We start from the raw sequence: 19,676 nt of genomic DNA, 5'->3' as shown, positions 1-19,676 counted from the left end.
AGTATGAAAATTTCTTTGTTTTGTTTTCTACGTCAGACTAACATCCTAACACTAACAGTGGTAAGCTGTGTATGAGGAAAACTGAGGGTTTTTTGTGTTGAAAGTAACTGGGAAATGCTAGCTGATGTTTCTTTTTCTACTGATCAGAAATTAGAATAAGAAAATAGTTTTCATGACTAGGTAAGGCACTCATACCATAAGTTAACAGAAGCTACCCATTATGAAAGGTTTGGGACATACGTCTTGCAAAGATGTATCTTCCTTCCTCACAGATGACCTGATGTGCATGCATTGTGTAGTTGGGTTAGCTTCATCAGAATCATGTAACTTGCTGTTGCTGTGTAGTGGGCAGTATGGCTGTGCACTGAGGTCTACAAACAGGTTTAGGGCCCTCATGAAAAAGATGAGGGAAGAAGTCTTAGAGATCAGTTTGGCTATGGATTGTGGTCTGCCTCCTCTTAAGGACATCAATACAGGCAAGAAACACCGTGTTAAGTAGGAAGTGTTCTCACAGCTGCTCCTCATTGCTCCCTATTTCACAGGGTCTTCTAGGACTTCTGTTTTTTACAAAACTGGCCATACATCTGATGCCTTTATGACTCTGTAATGACTCCATATTACATGTAAGGTAAAGGGAGCATTTCCAAAAATGGACATGGACTTTGAAATTCAGGAGCACATGAATTGACAGTGCCTGCAGCCTGCTTCCTTGTCCACATCCAAGAGACCCTCCGGGAAAATAAGATGGGTTGTGATTGGGCAGTGGTAGGGCAAATGAGTTAGTGTAATACATTCTGTGGGCTAGCTGTATCACAGCACTTAGAAATGGTGACATGACAAAAAGAGTGCTTTTACTTTCTTGCCTGAGCTCTTCTAGATCTCATCTGAATAACGATGATGATGTCTGCCTGCCAGTCTGCTGTGGAGCATTAACGATTTCTCCTCCTTGATCAGCATCACAGAACATCTTGTCTCTGCCATACTGCAGCAGAAGGATATTCGTGTTCAATGGGTCTTTGTTCAGTGTCTCATGCATAGAAAACAATAGCTGAGGCATCTGGAGACCATGCAGTTGTGATTAAATTCAACTTCCTTAAAAGTCAGTATTCCAATAATTTATGAGTATTTGCCACGCTCTTCTAAGAGTCATTGGCTAAAGTATCAGCTAGTCTACTTAATTACCTATAAGAAAGGAAGCAAAAAGAAATACTCCTTTTTCTTCAGGAGTGTGGTGGTTCTTTTGTTCATTGTTTTTTGGTGGGCAGGAATGAGTTAAGTAGAAGATGCAACAAGGGAGATGAAAGCACAGCAGAACAGATGCCCAGAACCAGGTAGAGAATTGCCTTAAACTGATAAGGAGAGGGAAGAAATACCCTCTGGGTAAGCTTGGTGTATCTCAGTCATGGATTTACAGGATCCAGGAAAGTGTAAAGGAAGGAAAAGAGGAGAAGGGAGGAAAATAATAGGTTTCAGTCTGAGCTTCTCTTGTGACTAGGGAGAAAAGCTGTAGTGAAGATTCATTGCCTGCTTGGAGAAGGGCTTAGATCCTCTTGGAAATTCTTTTAACCTGCCAGATTATTTTGGTAGACATTCTGTTTCAGACTGAACTCTACTCAGATGAGGCATGTAGTACAGAGTTTATAGTCAAATGACAAGCATGAAGTGTCATGAAGAAAAATCTGCCAATTCTTTTTGACCTTTTGTTTCATTCATAATTAAAAACAAGCTAAAAACTTTGTGTGTTCTTGTAAGAATGTATCAAAAACACAAATCTGAACTTTTTTATTGTGTCGTTATGTGGAGAATGCTCTCTTAGATTAAGTGGTTAATCTAGTTTGTTGTAATCTATTTAGACCATCTGGATTTGTCAATGGTGCTCTGATTAGTTTGTCACTTTTTCATAGGTGTTTTGCAAAAAGATAGTGAAGAGGACAACCAGAGAAGACATTGTATCTGTATATGCTTAAATGGGCAGTTCTTAAAATCAATCTAAAATTGGCTGAACTTTATACTTAAATATTACTTTGCTTTCTGCTCACTAGTTAGTGGTCTCAACTATAGAGTTCAGTATTATGCTGGGGTTAGGGGGAAGGTCTCTTTGTGTTCCTTGGTGTTCAGAGGGCTAGATCGTTCTTACTCTTAAATTTTAAAAACAGGTGTAGGGTATGGTATGATACCAGGTATATCTGGATAGTTACATGTCTTAGCATGAGTTACAACTCATTCAATACATGAGTTTTCTATAAGGACATTAAAAAACCTCCTTGTTAACTGCTTGGCCTCAAACAAGGTTGTGCTTGTAAATGGGAGGGTTGGGAGGGTTCTTTTCTTTCTTTCTTTCCCTTTTTTTTTTTCCCTCTCCGCAGTTGTAATCCCTAAGAGAAAATGTATTTTAAGGATTATGTGATTGGGGTGGTGGTGGGGGATAGATACTTATTTGCTCGTGTGGGAAGAATTGTGAATTCAGGATGTCTAATATTTCCTTATCATGCTATTAGAGAAGATCATTTAAGCACTAATTTTTTTCATTGCTCCGAAAAGGATGTTGTTAATATTCTTAGATACTCATAGTTCTAAGAAAAGAAAAAAAAATCATAGAAATCACTTCTTTTTCAGAAGCATGATACAGAGCAACTCTAGACAATGTGGCCTACAGCCAGCAGAACTTAAACATAATCTGATTTGTTTTGTCATATGGAAGATGCAGTTTAAAATGGATAGATTATAGGGTTTTTTTTAAATATTGCATTTTAATATTATAAAAACATAGTCAATGTTAAATAATTGAGAAAGTCTGGATGTTGTAACAAGTGTTTACTAATATATTTAAGCAACCATAAAGAAAATGATTGTTGAGTAAATAAATGATGTAGGTAAACAACACATGGTGGTCTGTTTTAACTGGAAGTCCTGGTGTAATGTCTGTTTCTGCTAATGAGAAGATGGATAATCCTCCCTCATACTACATCAACAAGATACAAATTGTTGTTTGCTGTAGGCTCAATGAAAACAAGCTGTTTGATAGTTGCCTTGTAAATACTAATGTTAAGAACAGGATGTATGTGGTTTTGAAGTATATAGAGCTTTGCATTAATATCTAAATGTATATATTCCTCTGTGACTTTGCTTATATATTTGATTGCAACTAGAATTTTTCTTTTTTTCCTTCAGGGAAACTGTATCAATCTGACCGATGCCTTGACTCTGTACGAAGAACAACTCAGCAGGCTTTATTGTCCCGTGGAATTTTCAAAAGAAATTGTATGCGTTCCTTCCTACATGGAATTGTATCCTTAAAGACTAAAAGGGGTGGAGAGTGCATATTAACAAATAAAGCCAGTCTAGACTGCTTGGAGGTAACAAATTCAAGTGCAAGAAGGCAAATGACTATTAGTGTTTTTTCATAGTAAATGAATGACTGTAGTTTTATTTTGAAAGTGATGACTGCAGTAATTTTATTTTTTAAAGGTGCCATAATTTCAGAGATGCTGAAATGCTCAGTACCTCTCAAGATCATGCCATATTTTGCTTAATTTTATTTGAATGTTGCCAAGTGTATTGTTTATACAATGCAAGATAATCTTCATGATGAGAGTAATATTGCCTGGGAATTCTGGTGCAGCTGTGCCATGTTTCTCTTCTTTCATGGAAAAAACAGACTAATCTCATAGACAGGGTAGCATGAACCAGATCTTCAGCTATTCTGTGATAGCTCTATTCCTAACCAGATGACTTAAACTAGATATTAATGGGGAAAAAACACAGATTCCTAAAAATCATTATGAGCATTACTAAAAAATCTTCTAAATGGAGGGGATAAACACACTTCTCTGCAACAAGTGAAAGAAGGATTTCCTGTCAGTCTTTCTTATTTTTCTTTTTATCTCCAATTCTAAAAATATTCCTTTAGAATTTCTTCATTTAATGGCTAACAGATAAGCTATGCAAAGATTTAGAAGTTGTGTCTTCAAGCCATTAGCTCTAGAAAGACATTTCAGTCTGTCATGGGATGGTTCTGTTGGCTCCACATGCCTTAGATGTTGCATACTGCTTCTGTGTGATCTCCCTGGAACTGTCTCTACAAGGTAGTGCCTGCTGTAGCTCTCCATTTCCTGACAGAAAAGATCTTTGCAGGATCTGCTGATTCACAATGTTAGGCCCATGAAAACTTGACACAGCCTTTCTTCTTCTTCTTCTTCTTTTTTCCTCATTTATCTTTTTCTGTCTGTAATCCTGATACTATCTATGTTGTAGCCTTCTGTCGTGGAGGCCGTGCTAACTGCTCCTTCTAATGGAAGGAACAGGCTCCTTCTATTTCTCATTATTGTCAGGTCTCCAGTGAAATTCAGATTTGATATGAAACCATTTCTAAGACAAGTAAGGGTGAAATGAAGTGGATATGAAGCTATTTACTCTGGTAGCTTATATTGCAGATATACTTGGATAGTTATCATTATCTTTAATTACAATTACGTGCCTTAATACAGTGTGTACAATGGTTTAAATTATGCATTCTCAGAAAGTTCTCTAAGTATTTATTACATTGTTTATTCACATATAGGCAAAATACTTCTAAACGAATCGAGTAGGATATGCTACTTCATTTATTTGGAAAATAAACGTCTCTAGTAAGCCAACAGATACGAAAATTTCTTAGTAAATTTTGTCTTAAAACTAGCAAATAAATAAGCATAATTAGGTTAAAAGTGAACAGTTCTGAAAAGAAACAGGGCAGGTTTTTGTTCACTGTTTTTGACTGCATTGTCATCCTATGAGATAACAGTGTACATATAGGAATGCCAAAAAAGAAATAATCTTGATGACTTCAGATAATCCTATAGCAAAGAAAGATGCATAGCAACAAAGCCCTGGTTTATTCTTTTCAAGTTGGTCTTAGACCTAGGATGTGCCTTTACCTTCATTTCAAGTGCAAGTTACAGTCCTTCTTAAAATTTAAGAGGATATACCTTCCAAACAGGAAGCATACACTGGAATGGGAGATTATCCCTAAAAGCTATTTCACAGGTGGCTGTCTAAGCAACAGAAAGGGCCAGTTACTAAAAACTGTTTAGGGGCCTAAGGCCAACACCAAGCTCAGAGAGAGCAAAATTCAGATGTATTCAGATGTTTGACCTTGCTTGAGCAGGGGAATTGGAGTAGATAATCTCCAGAAGTCCCTTCCAACTTCAGTCATTCTGTAATTCTGTGATCTTACCTGTTTAGGGGAGCACTCAAGCAAACCCTCTACTGAGGCACTTAAGAGACAGTAGGTACCTAAATTTTTGCTCAGTAAAGTGCCTTGACACTTGTTGTTCTGCCACTGAGCATCTCAGTATTCCATCTGATCATGCCTGTGAATTAGCTAGCTGGAGGTCACTTTCCTCTTCAAACTTGCTGCTTCACAATCAAGAAGATGAGCCAGAGGGATCCCAACTCTGTGGATGCCTGATCAAAAACCTAGAGTTTTGCTTGCTCCTTCCAAATTGTTTCTATAGTTCATTCAGTGGTTGCAATGCAAAATGCGCAGCCTGAGTCTGCAGTAGGAATTAGAATCAATGGGTTTGCGAAGGACTTCAGTTTCAGTGAAAATGAAGTGCTCTTTTAAATTGTTGAGCAAAAAAAGATCCAGAGAGATTTCACTTTGAGATTTTTATCTGCTCTTGTTACAAGCTACTAGAAGTTTCCAAAATTAAAATGCAAACTAATAGAAAAGAACTACTTTCACTGTAACTGTGTATTACACACATTGTTCTTTTTCTTTTTTTCCTTGACTACTCATTTTTTCTAGATGGGTATTCTACACTATTTGGAAGAAACAAATGGAAGTCTGAACATCAAGATTATTCAAGATTATCCTAAGCGTACATGCTGCATGGAGCATATAGGCTTATCACGTGCTGCATATTGGCATCTTGAATCTTTAAATTATATGCTGTAGATGATCCTGAAACTTAGTCATGCTATTGATTGTGAATTCTTTAAATGTTTTTTATTATTATTTTAATTTAAAAGCAAATGGAAAAATGTATATTTTGATGAGCTAGGGTGTTATTTTTGAAAGTCAACTTAAAAATGAATAAGCAGCAAAACTATATAGCTGCTGAATGCACTGAACCTTTAGAATGTGATCCTTTTTATTTTTTGTAGATCTTCACAGAATGATTGATTAAAAAGAGACATCTTTAGCATTTCATCCCTGAGGGTGCTCCATGGAGTTTTTGTTTTCTCATTTGTTTTCCCATCAGATTTTTATCTATGGTGCTTTTCAAGGCTAGAGCGGTGGTTTTTGGTTGTAATTTTGAAGCGACCATTGCAATGCTTCTATATAAAAAAGAAGGACATAACTTAAAAGGAGGAGGAGTGGGAGGAATCTTGTGAAAGGATACTACAAATTCTTTGTTAAAAAGGGAAGAAAGCTAATCTTGAAATTCGTTAATTTACATTTATCATGTTTATCATATTGGTGTAATCTCTTCTACAGGAGAAGAATCTTCAACCTTTTGCCTCATGGTGTTCTTTAGTGACCATACCGATATTTGGATTTTAATAGGGATTAATAGTAGGTTATAGAGGCACTTTGTATCAACGTGAAAAATAATGTTGATTTTTTTTTTAATCTCACCATAATACAAGAAACTGAGTGTAATGAGGTTCCTGTGGTCATACACTCTTCAGCCTTATGGGAAGCATTAGGTTCTTGAAGAAATGAAAAGTCATTAGGAGGGAGAAGGAAAGTGGATGTGATCTAGAGTCATGTGCACCAGTATTTCTTGAATGATTTGGAGCAAATATGTTTACTTCAGTAGGGTTAGTCCTGGTTGTATTGCTGCAGACACTTTGTTGCATGGGGCTTTCTTTCGCTCAGTTAGATTCACTTGCAAGTTAAAGCTCACTGGAAGATAAGGTTGCGTTGTAGTTCTTGTTCTGAAAGATAAAACATTTTTCTTTAACTGTTTTTGCATGTAGTCTGAAAAGTTATATTTTTGTAAGAATGTGCTATTTACTAACTAAAACTTTGCTTTAAATGTTTAAGAGATCCCACTTAAGTGGAGGCAGGAAAAATATAACCCTTCTGTACATTTCCAAGATGAAAGTGCGCTCTTTCCCTAAACACTGTAATCCAGAACCAAAATGATACTGTTGATGAAAACAAACAAAACCACATACCCGGTATCTGTATTGTTAAGTAATGAATAAAGAACTATTTTACTCTATTTCACATATAAACTGATGATGAAATCTGAGTAGGCTGTTTAGAATTTCAGAATGATATTCGAAGACTTGCAAAAATTTGCTCTACATTTGATGTATAATTATCTTTGCATGTACAATTGTGCTGTTAAACTGTTTTCAGTTTGGAGCACTTAGAGAATTACTCTTAATTTCTTCCTATTTAAAATGATTGCAGTCAGTGTTAATTCTTCAGTATACGTTGGGCCCAGTTGTTCCATGGCCTGCAGACTGTGTATCCATAACCACTTCAAAGAGCAGAGCCTCCCTCTTTAGCAGGAGAACAGTCTTACATTTCCCCAAGTGTTTCAGCTGTTGTCTCCGTACCAGAAAATACCTTGAAACTTTTGCCTATGACTAGTAGTAACTGCTCATTTATGATACAGGACTGCAATCAATATATTGCATAGGGTGCAAATTAGTGCGCATGTCCTATAGACAATTGTGTATATCCTTAACTTTGCATGCATGGATACTCCCATTAATTCTGTGTGTGATTTACTCGTGTAGGTAGTACTAAGCGCTCAGGTGTTCACTAGGACAGGACTTACAGGATATGCTTTCCTGTGTAGGCTTAATAGATAGAAATCAGGTGCAACAAATGAGTAGGTGATAGATTGTTTTTTGTTTGTTTTTTAATTTGTGAACTGGAAGGTGATTTAAGTTGCTGGCTTGCTGTACAAAGGCTAGTGCTTTTGTTTTGCTTAGGTGCACAAAGCTGCCTGAACATAAAGATTTTTTGGGGGGTTAAGGGGATGTTCTGTAATCAGTTCTGTGAATGGCCAGGGGACCCAAATTTGGTGGGTTAGATTGTTGGTAAGTGAGAGGCAACAGTGTTTGGAAATTTTTCCTTATCAGTTGTTACAGTGTAAAGAGAGACGGAGAAATTCCTTTTTTTCTCTTCTTCTGACTTTTTAATGTAGTTTATTTTTAAAGTGATAGATGTAGTATAAAGCAATTCAGTAAACACTGAACATTGCTATGTTATTTTTTTAAGTTACTAAACTGGTTCCGAGGAAATACACACATTGTCAATTTTTATTTATTTGTTGCTGTAATTAAAAAAAAATCTTCTAGAATTTTCAAAAGCAAACTGCAATAGCTGATCAATTTTTCATGTTTAAGGCCAGCTGGGAAATAGCTATGATTACCACGCTATGTATGCAGTTTCCAAGAAGTGGTTGACATGAGGTTTTCTCAATTATTCTTTGCACTAAATGCTGCTTCCACCTAAAAATGTGATTTAAAATTTTGAAAACTTGATTGGTAGTAGTTTGTGCAAAGAGAAGATTGCTGGCATTGTATCTGCTGCATCAGTGCAGTGCACATGTTAAAATAAAGGTACGCTGTTATTACTTGTGTGTTTGAATTGTTAAATACACCACAGATGCAATGTTGAAATGACAGAATTAATGGATATGATGCTTCCTGTTGTACCTCTTTTTTCTTTCCTTTTACTCTTCCATTTGTCACTTAACATACAAACATAACATACAAAGGTGCTTAATGATCCTTCTACTGAGTGCATCTTTTCTGCTTCTCACAGTTTAGTAGTTTTAATTCTTTACCACATAATACATTCTAGGTAAGATACTCTCTAGTATGGAACAGTATTCTGATGTTGGCAATGTGGAAGATCACTGAAGCTTCACAGTGATTATTGTCTAGGACTGTGAAATACTGTAATGTGACTTTTTTGGAGCTCTGTTAAAGAATTTCTTTAAGTTTTTCTGCTGGAGAGGCAAGGCAGTTTTGAGTGTGGCTGTGTGACTCATTGTGTGGCATAGAGAAAAGATAGGTTCAGAAGAAGTAAATGAGTCATTAAGAACGACGCCAGTTTTGGAACAGAACTTTGAGGAAATGGAGAAGGGCACGAGCAGCACAGGTAGATGGGGGAAGTTACTCTGGGGTGTGATTCTGTGAGAGTATGTCAAACAATAAAAGAAGACTATGACTTTCAAGAGAAGATTTATTGTAGAGAGATTTAGATAAATTTCAGCTAACTGGAAAGGAGAAATATTTGCATCTGCCCTAAGTACAGTAGTAACTAGTGGTTTAGTAGTTGGGGAAAAAAAGAGGAGGACAGGCTTAAATGTTGAAGAAAGAGGTCTTACATACAGACATAGTGAGGGTAGAATGAGGAGAAATTTTAGAGCACCTATATGCACAACAGGGAAGATGGGTATCTTTTGGGATTACACTCCCCACCATCCTCTTTAGAGTTTGAGATGTTGACAGGCTGTTGGACAGAAAAAAATGAGGGGATGAGTGAGAGGAAGAAGAATGCTCAATTTATTATTTCACGTTTTCATTTAGGAGTAGGAGACTGCAGATGATATACCTGAGGAAAGTAGGAGGAAATTTCCAGACAGGAAAAAAAAAAAAGTATTTGGAATTACTAATGGAGCTGCTGAAGGAGGAAGTGAGAGAGGAGGCAGCAAAGGAAATGAGTGCAGGAGTGAATTAATAGCATTGAGCACCATAGCAATACAGGACACAGTTAAGCCTTAGGTTTTAGGAAGAAAGAAGAAATGTGGAATGAGATGGTGGAAGGGTGTCATCAGTGAAGTTCAGATAGGGGTCATAAGTACACTTCAGTGAACTTGATCTTCAGAGGCAGAAGTGGACAAGTAGAAGGTAAGAAAAAAAGATGAAAGTTTTCATATATGGAAACATTATTAATATGCTTCTGCAGTGCTGAAAAAATTATGTGAAGGAGAAGAGGGATTCAGGAGCAAGACCAGTTAACATGGGAAGCAACTGGGAGAAAGAGCCACTGGAGAAACGGTAAGTGAGGAAGGCACAACAGATGGGGGCAAGGAGTTCATCTGGAGATACAGAATAGGATTGCCAATTATACTATCTAGTCTTTCCTCTGTAGGAATCAGAGGGAGAACAAATGCAGATGTGAAATGAATTTTTAACTGAAGAGTTATCGTAAGATGACTTAAATATTTTGAGAAAAAGCAAACTATATCTGGAAATGAAATGGTGTCTGAAAGGAAACTGTTTAGAGTATAATATAAAATATATATGTTTGGGGTTTAGTATAACAAGTTTTAAGATTACTCAGATAAATTCCAAGTAAATTAAGACTTAAGGAAATAGAACTGGATTATTTAACTATGTCACAGGTTTTCATTGTGCATTTGGAAGGCTGGAAGGCAGAATTGTACCAGTGACCTTTCTGCTGCTCTCTGCTCAAGAAATTAGAAAGGCAAGTCTGAACCAGCAGGCGTATGAAGACAAAAAAGCATTGCTACAACCATCGGGATTTTCTTAGATCTTGCTCAACTTTAAAGTGCTGTGACAACTTTATTGTATATTGTTTGAAAGGACAGTAAGTTTCATGACCACAGTGGTTAATACACAACACATTTGATGTGCAGCACTACTGGTATGATTTATTTTGAAAGACACAAAGACAAAAGCATTTGTTTTATTGAAGTATAACGGAAACCTCTTAGTGTCTGGGTAATCTTTGTATATACAATGGAATTTTAAAACAATACTTATAATAGATGAGAATAACAAAGCTTGAGTATTTACAGCTTTGTGAAACCTTTTAACTGTGAACTGTCTAATATTCTAATATATACTCCCCTGTTTAACTTTTAGTTCCTCATCAAAGACGATGCTTTTGCTTATTTATATGTTTATTTTTCACTCCATTGCTTGTCTAAATACTGCTCTTGAGTCTCACACTGGAACATGATGGGAAACAGCTAATTAATGATTAGCTGGTGCTTGTGTTCTCTATGATATTTTATAACCACTGATTAGTTATTTGGGGTGAATGGGTGACTGAAAGTGAGTTTTCAGGCAACAAGTTCTTGATAGTACATTATTCAAAACTCCAGTGAATGCTGAAAAAGTACTTAAAGGCATATACATTGACTTCTCTTTTAATTTTAAAAGGAATGATCTCCTTTCTGAAAATACTACCCATACAATTGAGTAAAAAAAAATACACACACACACACACACACACACACACACATATATATATATAAAGCTTTTATTGCCATTATAAAGTTCTTACTCTATGTGTAACCAGTAAATATTAGGGAAAGGGAAGATATCTGCTCACAATTTCTGAAGTTGATTTTAAGGCTAGTATGCCTTAAGAAATTGCAGCCAAGATGTACAAGTTAACTTCTTTTGGATTTTGTCCTTCTACTTAATGAAGCCCTTTTGTAGCTTTACCTCCATGGTGGATGGAATCAGATTCCACAGTTCTGTCTATACAAGAGGGAGACTGCATAAGGCGGTAGCAGAAATCAGGCAGCACTAAGGAAAGCAGAGGCAAGTCATCAAAGCAACAATTCCATAGCACAAGCCTTGCATCATGATTTGATCTTTCCAGGATGTCCTGAGCTGCTGTTCTGGTTCTCTTCCTGCTGCTTTTTCCCAACCATCAACTATTGTTTTGCCTTTGCATCCTTATAACACGGGAGAGCAGGAAGCAAATTCTCTAGCTTTTAGCCGGCAAGTATAATTTCTATGGCAATTCTGTTGCTATTCAGGCAGTAGTTGAAGAGGTGGTCTATGCTAACAGTCTTGAGAATGGTTAAGTGGTTTGTGGGTTAGCTGGAAAACACTCCTGGAACAGTCTGGAGATGGCGTGCAGAGGGAAGGTAAAGGTAGGCAATCTCTCTGGTTCCTGAACACTGGCACACAGGCAAAATAAGTTGTGACTACAAACTAGCCCTACTCTGTCATATGTAGCTAGCAAGAGTGCATTGTTCTTTTCACAAAGTGCATCCAGTAGTGGCTATTGATTTGCTAACCTTGAGCTTTGGGCACACTGCCATACTTACAGCTGTCTCATGTTGATTATTTGCCTTTACAGGTACAAAATGAGCTCAGGGAAGACGTCAACATTTCTTGAAGAACTGATGATCTTCCTGCATGGGCAGCATGATGTTGTTTTTCTGTTATGTGCATTTTTTTATAATCCCAGACACTTGAGATTGGAATATAAGCTAGTAGGAACTGTTTTAGGTCCCTCAAAAGCAGAAGTCCAAAAACCTGTGAGACAAGGGGTACTACACCTTCTAACAAATTTTTGGACTTCTATCTCTAGATATGCTGCAAATATTTTCATGCATCTCTACATATTATATAATTAGCCACAGTTTCTCAAATGTCAAAAATATTTTACTCAAAGCAGTTTCTTCAATCCTGCAGTTGATGTGTGAAGAGATTGCTGTGAAAGCATTTCTTTGGTAGCGATGCCATATAAACAATCTCGGCCGTCTTCTCTACACTCACAACTCTTCATCCTCACCATGTGAAAGTGTTGCATGTGGCAAACTGATTTAGATTAAAAATGAATTAGTAGAGAAATTAAAGTGAGGAGGGGAACTGACCCAACTTAAACTATACTGCTGAAATAATGATTAAAAAAACAGTTGCTATTAAGATCAACTTTTATGGTTCATTGTGTTGCCAGACAACTGTACAAGCAAAACTGGATATGGGAACTTGTGATGGGAGGGGGCAGCCACAGGTGTTAGGTCTGAGGAAGGCAAGTGGATAGGGGAAAAATGTTTAAAATAAAGGTCGTAGGGTGTTAGTTCAGACTTGCTTTAGCAATACAAGGGGAAGAATTGTAAGAAAAGCTTTTATTTCTATTTTTAAATTCTTGCTGTTGTTTCTCTCTAATTACATCTACTGAATTATTTCAATCAACCAGAATTTTCAAATAATACATTTTTTTGGAAGGAGCTAAAAGGTAATCCAGCAGAAAACATGCCACTAATCTAATGGAAGGTATGAAAACTTTTCTCTGTAATCTGTGTCCATATTCTGCATATAGCTTTTGTGTGTGCATTGTTTTGCAATTACTTGTTGCCGTTTATACCTTCAAAACTTTTAAATAAAATTCAACTGATTAGTAATTTAATTCTCTCAGTTCATTTTAGGTAAATGGACTGATCTTATTTTTTCCTGTGTCAGGTTAAAAATGATGATCATCAAGCAACGAAGCATTCTAAGGTGGTGTCCTTAATCTAGCAGAAGTGATGCTACCATGTATCGCAGATTTCTTTCAAGAAAGTGAAGAAAAAACGTAGGATAGTACTAGATTATACTTGTGAGCTTGACTGGTGATCTGGTGATAGTAGCTGATTTTTTTTTTTTTTTTTTTTTTTTATCTTCAGTGAGTTGCAGGAGTGGGGGCTTTTTTGCACATTCAAATGTGAACCAAAGCCATTCAAAAAACCATTCATTATGATTATCTTCCTTAACAATATTACATTCCTTACATAATTATTTAAATGTTTAAGAGTAGCTAGTTAGAATCATACTGAGTCACTTTCATCAGACAGTCCCAAGTGCACCTACTTATTCTTAGGTTCTAGCAAAGTTTTTTGGGGGCTCATACAATCATTCAGTTTTGAAGTTCTAACAAGTTTGTCTGAATTTCATACAAAGCTCAATATAGAAAATTTAATTCTGGTAACAGTTTCACCTTTCACTTTTTCTTCCAGTGTAGATAAGGCAATGTATTCCTGCTATGTGTGTGTGGGGTGGTGGTGGTGGGGGGGGGCAGGTGTTGACCTCTCAGTAACAGCAAATCCACACCTCCTTTTCATTATGTCCCTTCAAATTTTCATTATTGCAGTCATACAGTTGGCATGCAGTTGGCATTTGATGGCTGAAAAGACAAAGTTGTATTTGTCCTCAACAGTTTAACATTTGCAAGTCTCTGGTTCCCTTTTTGAGTTTTAATCATCATTTTGTCTTTTACTAACAGAAATATGAGCATTATTATTACACCTTTAGCTAACCTTAAGATAAATATTTCTGCCCAGAACAAAAGCAATGTTTAACATTTTTACTTTAAAAAGCCCTTTTGAGATTTGTGCTTTCCTCATGTAATTTTTTGTGATACTAGAAACTGAAATGAAGTAATCCAGAACACCTACTTTCCTACTCTAGTGCATACAAAAAAGTTGCAAAATAATATCGCTACATATGGGGTGTTTTTCGGAGGGGAGGGAGGCCCTGGATAAATCTTCTACCCAAGCCTTACAATAAGCTTGTAGTTAATACACTGCTCATTCCAAAATTAATGAAAATATGAAATACTGACTTTGAGATGTATATATGAATATGGCATATAGTCTGTGTGAGTGTTCACATGTTTTACTCAGACTGTTTTTGTATCAGGCTTGGATATAAATACATAAAAATGAAAGGGAGTGACAAATCTATGTCTGTTTTATAGCCTTGTGCCAATTAAGAAAAGTGCACTGAGCTTTATTTTAGATAAAGATGTTAGAAACTTTAGGGAAGGGCTCCCAGAGACGTAGCAATTTGGTTTACAAAGATAATTACATTTAGTTCCTGACTCTCTGGTTCTTGGGGACTTCTGTGACTCAAGGAGAACAAACATTTGGTCTTGATTACTCTGTCCCCATGAGGCACTGTGCTGTGGTTTGAACCTAAAGTGATTCTGCCTTCCATTTCAGGAGAACTTGGTGATCAAATGCATTTAAATCCTATGGAGGTGCTGCTGTATGTAGTTGCTAGATACAGGCATAATCACTGAAGCGATATTAAGATAGTGACATGAACCAAAGATAGCTGGAAATACCTTAGCTAAATCTTAACACAAAGTCTTGCTGTCCTAGAGTGCTGTATTTAGGGCAGCATGCTTAATGTGAGATTTTTCTACCTTTTAACCATATGCAAAGTTAACTGTAATCTCAGGTTGAGATGAGAGAGAGGAAAAAGAATCCACTTGAGTAAAATGTATTAAAATAAAAATGAATTTAGGAAGATCCCAAGCTTCTTGCAGCAAACTTGGAAGAGCAAAACAGCTTTTCAGTCAGGCTCTTTTCCTCTGAAAATGGAGCTTTTGCAATTGTAATTGCAAATATTAAATTCTGACTACCTTTTGTTGGTGTGGGTGGAAAAGAGTTTGTTCCCACTACAAAAGCTTCAGTGTGAGTACAACCTTTGGTAAACATGAGGGAATGGTGTGGTGGTGAGGGAAATGACAAATGGCCTTTGCATGAGAAGAGCTGTCACCAGAGCTTAAGCCTTGCAGGGCAGCTCAACTCTACTGCCTCGGATAGTGAACCGCTGAGGAGGTTGGGGCATGATTTTTCAGGTCTGCTGCAGAGGCAAGTGTGTACTCTCTCACAGTGACAGGATAACCCTGGTAGCCACTCAGTGGCACTTCTGTGGTGCAGTGGCTCCTGGCTTCCAGTTCTCTCAGTACTCTGCCTCTTCTGATGACAGATACTTTTGGGGATAGAAGTGTGGGAGCAGGCAAGAGCTATTGCTTTTGCAGAGACAGTCTTTCTGCTCTGAGAAACCAGCAGGCCCAGTAGGACAATTGCCTTGGTAGATGCTGAAGTACACATCCAGGTCTGGTATCTCTCCTTTGCTTTTGATTTCAAATGTTGGCAAAAAAACTTCTCATCACACCCCTGGAAATTCATCCATGAGACACAAACTCTTTGGAAACCAACCTTCATTGCTCCTGCTGCTCATATAAATATTCTTTGCATTGAAGGCTGTGACAGAGCATCTGGTCTTGAGCCAATCATGTGATTATAGCTCCAGAGGTTCTGATACAGCATTTCAAAGAGAGAACAGAGTACCTACATTCAGGGTACACCATTGCAGTTGCTACCGTAGCCATTGAAAGTGTCGCATATCCCAGCAATGTTTTTCAGGGCTTTTCAGCTTACGTTCAAAGTTACTTTATATGAACAAAGTCGAAAACTTTCTTTGAGATATTCCATAGTATTTTTATGTATACACACACTGTATATAAACAGTCTTAAAATTCAATGCCAGAATCTACACAGAACGTAGACTTCACTTCTAATCTGTGCAGAGGGATGACAGGTGAGAAGCAGAGTATGCACAAGTGATGGCCATCTGTAAACATACTCTTATAATAGTGTGAACATAGCCTTTAAGAGAAGTAGTGTTTTGTTTAGCTATAATCTAATCTACTTCTTGAAGAAAAATTACCAGAAGACCTTAAGCAGTTCTTATTTTGGCTTGAGAACATATGTATTGTTTTATTAAAGTGCTTTTTTAAAAGCAACTCTAAAAGGGCTTGTGAAATTGAGTGATTTAACTTCAATCTTACCAGATGTTGACTTTCATAGCAAGTTGCTGTTTGGGTTACATACAAGCAACTTTTGGTCAGACAAGGCAATGTTTCCTGCAGCAGAGCAGTTTTTCTTGGAGTGAGGAGAATAGCTGTGTGTGCTGAAGAAAAAAATACAATAATTTGGGGAATTAAAAGTGTAGGAGGACAAAATTTTGTGCTTTCCAGGGTATTGTCTCAACACCTGCAGTTGTATGGAAGATGATGTCTGTGGAAAAGGTTACTGCAAGCAGTGTTCAGAGCCCTGCAAGGCCTGTTGGCTCTGTATTGGTTCTTAATTAATGACCCATATTCTTGCAGCTGCGCTGAAATTTTCTGTGATGTTGCTGGACCAGTGGAAAACAATGGAATTATTTATTTCCAGCTGTCTCTGCTGCATGAATAAAGGATCAATTCATGCCAGTGTGTGGCTGCTGTTGGCTGCAATATGGAAATTTGGGGATTTTTGTAGCCAAGTGAATATCATTTATAAGATTGAGAGATCTAAGGACAAACAGTCAAGCTGTCTTCAAATGCAACATTTTGTTTTTTTATTAAGTACATTGCATGCACTTAAAGCCAAGTTGACCAATTTTGGCTACAATAGCTGCACAGTTAAAAAAAAAAAAAAATCAAGGGTCCACAATAGAATAAGTGAAATGGAATAAAATATGGCCTTGTCTCTGATCCTTGCTAATTGATCTGTTTTAACCAAGTTAGCATATATCTCCGAATACCTTCTTAATTTCGCAAGCAGTGTATTTCTGTGCTTTTCTACTGAAGCCATTCAAGCTGCGTCTGTCTGCTGAGTCTGTATCCAATGCTATGTTAGCAGCTATATTCTTCCTCTCACTATGAGTGAAAATGCTCACTAGGGCATTGTTACAGCTATGGTACTTGGACTCTGAGCGCCTTCTGTCAAGCTGAACTAGTTCCTGTAAGGTAACTTGTCAACTGTCTTCAGGATAGGCAGTTCTTTAAATGCATATCATGAGGATGGAGGGTGGGGAAATACCTTCTGTGAGTAACAAATATGTTAGTGTAAACAGATGTTTTTACAAGTTTTTTTCTAACTTTCAAAGCTGAACTGATTTTTCTGTTTCTGTTAAACGTATCAGTAATTGTTTTAATATGTTTTAAAGTTAGCTAAGTGCAAGCAAGACAAAACTTTTTGCAATGTTCATGCTCATTGTAAGCAATCTTTCGGCAATCTTGGGCTGTTTTGTTGTTCCAGACTTTCAGTGGACGTTCAGTGACAGCCTGTGTAACTCTGGTCTTTTCTTTACAGTGGAAACTAGGCAAAATATGTTGGATTTCTGTACGGCTGTTGAAAGTATTTGGTAACCAAACCTCCAGAAATGGGAACTTTCTTGAACCAGGTTATGTAGAGAGAGAGAAGTTCACATGGTCCCTGTGAATTTAAATATCACACAGTTCTAATCAGTCCTCTTTGCCTTATTTTATCACTGGCATAATTGATCGAAGTGAGAATTGTCTGGTTACAAAACAGCAAGGTAATACATGTAGTCACATTTGTGAGTTTGTGTGCATACGTGTGTGTGCACATGTGTATACAGGCATAGACATAGTTTTTCTAGAAAAGCTGGAACATTTTCACTGTGCTTCAGCCTGGCACACTTTCCAAACAATTTGCCAGTTATTTCATATGGGATTTGGATGGAAATACTGGCACATTGCTCTGGCATTGTTATTAGTGCCAGAATAATCCCGCTGTTTGAGTGGGATCTTGGTCAGAGGCACTTACGAGTAATTCAGTGCAAGTTGCATTTAAATATTTGATTTGTTTCTGTGTTCATTCAGTGTTTTATGAATGTTTGACAGTGTCTGTGCATGGTCTCATTACATATCTATCAGGTACTATCGGGTACTGTTGGCAGTTCTAGCAGTAAGTGTGGCACATACCACATACCAGCTGAAGAACTGCTGGAGTTAGGACCAGTGAGGCAACCAGATCCTAGCATGCTCATCAGAAACGTGTTTCAAATACAACATTAAATATCTATCACTGATCACCAGTATCAGAAGTTGAACCATATGTGCTCCATGCATCTTCTCAAATACTGCCAAAAACAGACCCTTGCAGCTGGGTCTGCAGCTGTTTGTGGTTTAGCTCTAATTCTATAGTTCCTTACACTCTGGGGTAAACCAAGATGAGTTACAGATTACAGCCAGGCTCTCCTAACCAGAGGGAAGGACATCTCTATTATTCCACTGTGTAAGTAAGCCCACAAACCCAAGCTTAGAAGTCATGCTGTTGCTGGCAGCTGATTTGTGTTTTTCTTGCCAGAAGTTTGCTCAGGGCTTGGGATTGACTCTCCAGAGGAATCCTGTAGCCAGAGCTTTCTGGTTCTTGTTGAGATATCTCTTTGCTCCCATAACCCTCACCTTCACTTTGGCTAAGGTTCCTGTTTAGGAGGGGGAACTGAAGCGTCCATCCTTCTTTCTTCTCTGCTTCCCTATATCCCTTCTTCCCCACCAAGTCTTCCAAAGGAGAGACTGGAAATAACTGTTGCTGCTTTGCATTGTTCAAAGCTATTTTTGGTTCCTACTTTCATAGCAGAACTTAAGTTATAAAGTATGGAGAAATTTGAGTAAGAAGGATATAATCATTTATGTTGCTCAATTAGGGGATATAAAGCTAATGGACAAAATGTACAGGATAAATGTTCCATGTTTGTGCTGTCACTATTTCAGTACTGACATGGATGGAAAACTCACTCAACTGCTCACAAATGCTTGTCAAAGGCTTCCTTTTGAACTTTGCTCTGGCCAATGCAAAATTGATTAAGTGGTGAGATCACAGCATGTCTGTGCATTTTCTGTGTCGACACTGGCCTCTTGGCAGCCCCTTCAAGACTCCTTCTGGTGATTTCTGACATGAAGACTCACTATAGCCCACACAAATAAATGCATTCTCAAATCTGAGTTAGCAACAGAGTCCTGCCAGGGATTGTTTATAACCAGGGCTCTGCTCATGCCCTCAGAGGTGTGTGTGAACAAGAACTCTTATGCTACTTGGAAAGCAGGTGTTTCTCCCCTTCAGCTGGCATCATTTCCCTCTTCTTCCTCAGCTGATGAAAGTCGTAGACTGTGGGTTAAACACAAGGCAAGTGGACAGGTGAAGAGAAATGAATGCTTTTTCTCCTCCCTGTGCTTAGCAGAGATGAGAATACTTTTCTGGATCCTGCTGGTGAAAAGGGACAGGGATGGGCAGTGTAGCCCCTAGTGAGGCTGTAGAAGGGGTGGCAGAAATAAGGAGTTTTGGAGGCTTCAAAATAAAAGTCTTTTTGTGGATGGAGTGGGTTGT

At 37.5% G+C, this 19,676-nt stretch overlaps 1 protein-coding gene across 1 annotated transcript in view; it reads left to right on the top strand.

Moving 5' to 3' along the window:
- Positions 1-8,585, top strand: part of SMS (spermine synthase) — a 56,273-nt gene extending 47,688 nt beyond the window's left edge. The window contains exons 10-11 of the mRNA XM_062600419.1: positions 3,172-3,287; positions 5,789-8,585. Coding sequence (XP_062456403.1) covers positions 3,172-3,287; positions 5,789-5,831 — 159 coding nt within the window. The 3' untranslated portion in view covers positions 5,832-8,585. The remainder of the gene's footprint in view (positions 1-3,171; positions 3,288-5,788) is intronic.
- The last annotated feature ends 11,091 nt before the right edge of the window (positions 8,586-19,676 follow it).

This window comes from Rhea pennata, chromosome 1 (genome assembly GCF_028389875.1).
Source record: "Rhea pennata isolate bPtePen1 chromosome 1, bPtePen1.pri, whole genome shotgun sequence".
Taxonomy (NCBI): Eukaryota; Metazoa; Chordata; class Aves; order Rheiformes; family Rheidae; genus Rhea; species Rhea pennata.
This window is presented reverse-complemented; position numbering and strand designations above follow the sequence as displayed.